The sequence below is a fragment of the Aspergillus heteromorphus genome (genome assembly GCF_003184545.1).
Source record: "Aspergillus heteromorphus CBS 117.55 chromosome Unknown BO70scaffold_20, whole genome shotgun sequence".
Lineage (NCBI taxonomy): Eukaryota > Fungi > Ascomycota > Eurotiomycetes > Eurotiales > Aspergillaceae > Aspergillus > Aspergillus heteromorphus.
The window spans coordinates 600,221-606,220 of NW_020290425.1; the positions used below are offsets into that span (position 1 = coordinate 600,221).

General features: G+C 56.3%; 3 protein-coding genes across 3 annotated transcripts; 2 read left to right on the forward strand and 1 right to left on the reverse strand.

Moving 5' to 3' along the window:
• Positions 1–411: 411 nt before the first annotated feature.
• BO70DRAFT_363934 (uncharacterized protein) lies at positions 412–1,943 on the forward strand. The gene is made up of 3 exons (XM_025543683.1): positions 412–460; positions 559–1,336; positions 1,526–1,943. The coding sequence occupies exons 2-3, from the start codon at positions 831–833 to the stop codon at positions 1,803–1,805; spliced, it is 786 nt and encodes a 261-aa protein (XP_025397700.1). The 5' UTR covers positions 412–460; positions 559–830; the 3' UTR covers positions 1,806–1,943.
• Positions 1,944–2,007: 64 nt separating this feature from the next.
• Positions 2,008–4,302, reverse strand: BO70DRAFT_388654 (uncharacterized protein; the record flags this gene model as incomplete). The annotated part of the gene is made up of 1 exon (XM_025546001.1): positions 2,008–4,302. One exon carries the CDS (start codon positions 4,300–4,302, stop codon positions 2,086–2,088), a length of 2,217 nt encoding a protein of 738 aa, XP_025397701.1. The 3' UTR covers positions 2,008–2,085.
• Positions 4,303–4,812: 510 nt separating this feature from the next.
• On the forward strand, positions 4,813–5,571 carry BO70DRAFT_94966 (uncharacterized protein). The gene has a single exon (XM_025548868.1). It carries the CDS (start codon positions 5,002–5,004, stop codon positions 5,479–5,481), a length of 480 nt encoding a protein of 159 aa, XP_025397702.1. The 5' UTR covers positions 4,813–5,001; the 3' UTR covers positions 5,482–5,571.
• Positions 5,572–6,000: the final 429 nt, after the last annotated feature.

Consider the following 6,000-nt stretch of genomic DNA (forward strand, 5'->3'; position numbering starts at 1 on the left):
AAATGAATCCGGGCTGGCTATGGTTACAATGACACCGACACAATGCCCCATCATGAAGCCTCCCTCCAGACCCTCAGCCTGGTCACCCAGATCCTGTGTCTGGTGATGATCACGGTGTTTGTGGCGCTGAGGGTGCTGGTCGCGTGGTGGTTGAAGAGGAGGGTTGATGTTGAGGATGGTATGTAGACTTACTACCTTGTCTATATCCTTCCCTTACCTGAATTGTCTATCTGTTCTATGTTTGTCCTTGACTATCCATATACGTTTAGGTATAGGTATAGGTATAAGAATAAGAGTCGTGCTGACGAAGAGTGTATATACAGGCTTCTGTTTCGCGGCTTGGGTAGGTTGATCCTTTCTACTTTACTTATATTATTTGTTTGTCTGCTAATGCTTTGTGTGGGTGTGGGTGTGGGATGATAGGTCTTTCTAACGGTTTATTGCGTGTTGGCTATTCTTTGTATATACACCCTCCCCTTATCCCATACCCTATTTCTCGGGTATAATTATACTATTTGATTGAATGATCACTGACTAACGACTCGAACAATAATATAGACGTCTGCTCTGGTGGGACACAACCTGATTCGAGTCTTGATATGGCAGAGGTTATTTATGTTTATAAGGTGTGTCTTTTCCTCTTTCCTCTTTCATCTTTCATCTTCTCTCTCCTCTCTCTCCCAATTCTTAACCCTAACATGCTTCCCTTCGCCAAAACAACATCAACACAACGGTAACAACAACACTTATAACAATAACAATAACAACAACAATAATAATATAATAATAATAAACAGATCTACTACATCCTAACAATCCTCTACGTCCCCATGGTCCTCTCCGTCAAAATCACCCTCCTCTACCTCCTCAGCCGGATCTTCACCCTCCGCACGCCCCAAATCCTGACCATCCGGCTAGTCCTCCTCATCACGACCATCTACTACGTGACCATCTTCTTCATCAAGGTGTTCATCTGCAGTCCCGTCTCTGCCTTTTGGACGCCGTCTTCCCTGCCATCGTCGCCTGCATCTAACTCCAACACCAACTTCACCAGCAGCATCACCACCGCCCACTGCCTCAGCAAACCCGCCATCATCCTCGCGGACGCAATCATGAGCGTGGTGACCGACCTCGCGATCTTCCTGCTTCCGGTGGGACTGCTATGGCCGCTAGGCGTGTCAGTAATCCGCAAGATCAAAGTCGCGGGGCTGCTAGGCGCCGGGGCCGGGCTGCTGGCGGTGGGGTTTAGCGTTTATCGGCTTGTGTTGGTGGTGAAGGAGTGGGGTGGGTTGGATGTTAGTGGGACGGGCGTGTATTTGAGGGTTTTACTTTCGGGGTATGAATTTCCTTTTTCCCCCTCTCCCCCCCCCCCAAATTCTTTTTACTGCTTTCTCTGCTTAGTTCCTCGGTGTCTTCATTTCTCTCCCTCTTTCTTCTCATTTCCTTTTTTTTTTTTTTTTTTCTCAGAGGGGAAGAGATATACGGAAAATAAATACCAGTACTGATGGTTGGTTATACTCTCTAGTAACGCGGAAGGCGGCTTCGCGCTCATCTGCTCGTGCATCCCCGCCGTGCATATCCTGACGATCCGGTTGCGGGGGAGGTATACCTCTGTCTGGACGGAGTCGGGGGATGAAGGGGCGGGGAAGAGGGAGCGGGAGGAGGTCCGTAGGGACGATGCGCTGGAGGAGTCCTTGCCGTCGTCACTGTCGCCGGGTACTTCGTTGGGGGCGTTGCCTGGGGGGGGAGAATCCGAGACAGAGTCAGAGTCAGAGTCAGAGTCAGAGTCAGAGTCGGATGGATAGCCCAGTTCTAGGGCAAAGCAGGGACAGCATCAACGAGTGACAGACACTCCCGGGATATCGAACGCGGCCGTGACATAGCATCAAGAGAACAAGAATAGCGAATAGCGTCTACACATAACTACATAGGAAGAAACAAATACACATAGACATCATTAATAACTATATACATCACACAATATCAACAAAGGGATATCATATACCACATCATCGTCATCATCACAAACAAAACAAGCCTTCATCAAGACATAAAAGAAACTCATCACACCAATCAATCAATCAATCAATCATACCCCAACCCCCCTAGAATCAACCTACTCTCGTTAACCGACAAATTCATAACCCCGAGCGCCCGGGACAACGACCCCCTTCGTAACCTCTGCAACCCAATCGCGACCTTCCACCCCTCCGTCTCCTGCAACACAAACACATAGCGTTTCCCCTCGTGATCGCGCACCGACGCCCTCAACACATGCAGACTGGTCTGATCCTCGCCACCCCTCGTCGACAACCGACACGTGTTCTTGCACACCTTGAGCAGGTTCCCTAGATAGGCCTCGGATTCCTCGGACGTGGGCTCGTTGGGCGACCGCCGGTGATTCCCCGGCTGTTTCTGCGCCCCGAACTGCGGACACCACACCTCGACCAGTTTCATCGTCCACGCCTTGACGTCCCATTCGCGTTGCCCCACGCCCCGCACGTCGTCGTCGATGAAGAGGCCCTCCGTCGTGATTCGGAGCACCAGCCCGTCGCTGACCATGCCTTGGCCCGACACGAGCTGCGCCACCGGGCTGCGGACGAACGCGTCGTTGAACGCGTATACCCCCTTCACGACGATCTTGTCGGGGTCTTTGGTTTCGTAGGGCCCGCGGTTGGAGGGTGGGGGGGATGTTCGTGCGGTCGACTGGGACGGGGCGTACGATGATTCGGAGTACACCGAGGAGCCGGTGCCGTAGGGGCGACGGGGCCGGTCGTGCGGGCGGAACGAGTAGGCGTCGTCGGTGTCCGTGCGGGAGGATGTGGTGTAGGCGGGTTTCTTGGGGGAGGGGAAAGGTTTCGGCTTCTGACTGCCGGCGGCTTTGGCAGCGGCGGCTTCTTTGGCAGCGGCGGCGGCGGCTTCCTGGGCGTCTTTGGCCTTCTTCTCCGCGTACTTCTTCGCGGCGGCCTCCTTGAGGGCTGCGAATTTGGCGTCGGCCTCTTTCTTGGCGGCTGCTTTGCGCTCCGCCTCCTCCTTCTCCGCCTTGGCCTTGGCCTCCGCCGCCTCCTTCTCCGCTTGCGCCTTGGCGGCGGCGGCTTCTCGCTCCGCGCGGGCCTTGGCCTCCGCGGCTCGCCTCTGTTCGCGCTCGCGGGCCTCCGCAGCGCGTTTCTGCTCCTTCTCTCGCGCCTCCTTTGCCTCCTGCTCGGCTTTGGCGCGCGCGTCGGCTGCGGCTTTCTCGGCCTTGGCGCGGGCTTCGGCGGCTTCTCGATCCGCGCGGGCTCGCGCCTCGGCGGCTTCGCGCTCGGCCTTGGCTCTGGCCGCCGCGGCTTCGCGGTCCGCTCGTTCGCGGGCTTCCCGCGCCGCGGCCTCCTTGGCTGCCGCCATCTCTTTCTCCAGTTGCTCGCGCCGCTCGCGCAATTCCTGCTCCATCGCCTCCCGCTCCCGCTGCTTTTGCTTCTCGCGCTGCTCGGCCTCTCGCTTCCGCTTGAACTCTTCCATCTTTCGTCGGAGTTCCTCCTTTCGTCGTGTCTCTTCACGCGCCTTCTCCCAATCAGCGCCACTTTGCGGTTTGCTTGAGGAGCCGGTCGCGGACGAACCTGTCTTTTGGGGACCGCTTTGCGGTGGGGGTGGTTGTTGCTGCTGTTGTTGCTGTTGCTGCTGCTGCTGCTGCTGCTGCTGCTGATGAGAACCGCCGTACTGATTCCCGCCGTAGTGACCCGCACCGGGCGACGGACCCGAACTAAAGCCTGCCCCGTAGTGACCCTGTCCTTGACTCTGACCCTGCTGTCCCTGCTGTTGTTGTCCCTGTCCCTGCCCACCCCCATAATTCTGCCCCCGCGCATACTCCCCGGATCCACCCGCGCCGGGACCAGCATTCGGCCCACCACCCGCGGACCCAAACCCGAAATTCGCCCGTCGTCCCCGTCCACCACCACTTTTATCAACCTGCGACGCACCAAACGCCCACCCGGCCACACCCACCCCGATCGCCAACACCGCAATACTCAGCCCGCTCCCACTCGCCACGGTGGCGCTATACCAGGCCTTCAGCAGCGGGGACAGCACGACCCACAGCAGGGTGGCGAAGAGCGTGCACACGCAGCCGGCAATGAAGCTGTTGCGTTGCGGCTGCAACGACGGCAGGTACAGGAAGCCCGACCCCGAGGAGTGCGGCGGGATGATGAAGATGTCGTAGTTTCCCGGCGGCAGGTCGGAGGATTTGCGGTATTCGCCGTGGGTGGTTTGGGGTTTTTCGCCGTGAGGGGGTGGGGGGGGAGGGGGGGTGTTGTTTTCTTGGTCCATTGTTTCTGTATGGTTGGTTTGTTGGGTGGGTAGGGTTTGGATTTGTTGGTTAGAGATGGGGTTGAGATTGAGATTGGGTTATGGGGCTGGATCGGGGTCTGGATCTCAAGGTGTCGGTGTCGGTGACGGTGACGGTGACGGTGACAGTGTAGGGTTAGATGGTGGATGAGTGGGCGGGCTACTGGGGGCGTTCTTGTTGTGGGAGTGGATGGCGCGGCGACATGTTCGGTGGGTTGGGGGATGGGCGCCGGCATTCAGCGCGTCTGGGGAGAGGGGAGGTTAGAGTGTGTTGTTTAGATCAGAGGGTAGGAGGGGGATGGCTCTGGCTCACTTGGATGTGTACAGTGTAGGTATATGGGTGTGTGTTCAGTATGAGAAGAAAGAGAAAGGAAGTGATAATGCAAGAGGATCGGCGGCAAGAGGCGTGACCACCGTGAACTGCGCCTAGTCAGTAGTCGCCTCAGCGCTAACCCCGAATCACACTCGCGACAGCCGGACGCGGGATGGAGAGGCAGTCAGCAGGTGAGAATTTGGGATAAAAGCAGAGACCGGACGGACTGGACTGTGTAACATGGCTGAGGTGGCAGTTGGCCAAAGGGAGAAAGGGTTGAGGATGGGGATTGCTCAGTGGTTGGGTTTCAGGGCTGTGAAAAGTGACAGGCAACGGAAGGGGGGAGGGAGATCTATCGACGGATTCCGATGGAGGATGTACGGAGTACACTATTCAAAGCACATTCCAGCCGGATACACCCACATACAATCTATTTAGAGATACATTACGTCCTATCTATTAGTCCAGTCCAAATATGTACCACCGCCTCGCCGGCCACATTCCAGCAGAAGTCTAGCCAAGTATACAACAGCACAAGCCTCAGCCGTGAGATCCCAGCCCGTCTCACAACCTTAATCCTCCCGCCGGGAGGGTGTCCCCATGGCCCATGGGCGAACCACGGATGGGGTCATTCCTGTTCCCACGAATGCGACCTCATCCGAGGCCCTGGGGATGGTGTTCAGCGGAGATGCTGTTCCATTGGTGGTTCTTTGTTTGTTTTGGTTTCTCTCTTTGGGGCATCGCGTGGGGGGCGCAAGGCTGATTGGTGGGTGGGCCGGGGGGGTTGGATTGGTCCGATAACAGATTATGTCAGAGGCTGTCACGTGTTAATCTTGTGTGTGCCTTAGGAAGTATATACCTGAGGCATAATTCAGGCACCATATTCAGGCAATTACTTCCTCAGGCATTCTCCGGCAATGTCCTCAGGCACAACCGTCAAATCATCCTCAGGCAGCCACGTTGGGAGATGAATTGTTGAAGATCAGGAGAACAGGAGTGACAGCACCAGGATAGAAAACAAGTAGTGCTCAGTCCCGTCCACAGTAATCCTGCATAGTACAGTAAGTTATCTGGTAAACGTCCCTCCTATGTACTCCGTAGGAATGACGGCGATCACGGGGCCGGTGGTTGAGGTCATTCGCGGAGGAGATGCGATCTGAGTCCCCCATCCTCGACCTCCTCCTGTTCATTCTCCTTTCTCTCCTGCTGCAATTCATTCCTCTTCGTCTTCTGCCGACCAACTGAACTGACCTGAACTGCCAGGCGGTGACTCCACGCAGCGGCAGCCAACCGACTCTCTCCGTCCTCCCCATCCACTCCCTCCTCTCTATTCTCCTCCTCCTCCTGCTCCTGCTGCTGCTGCTGCT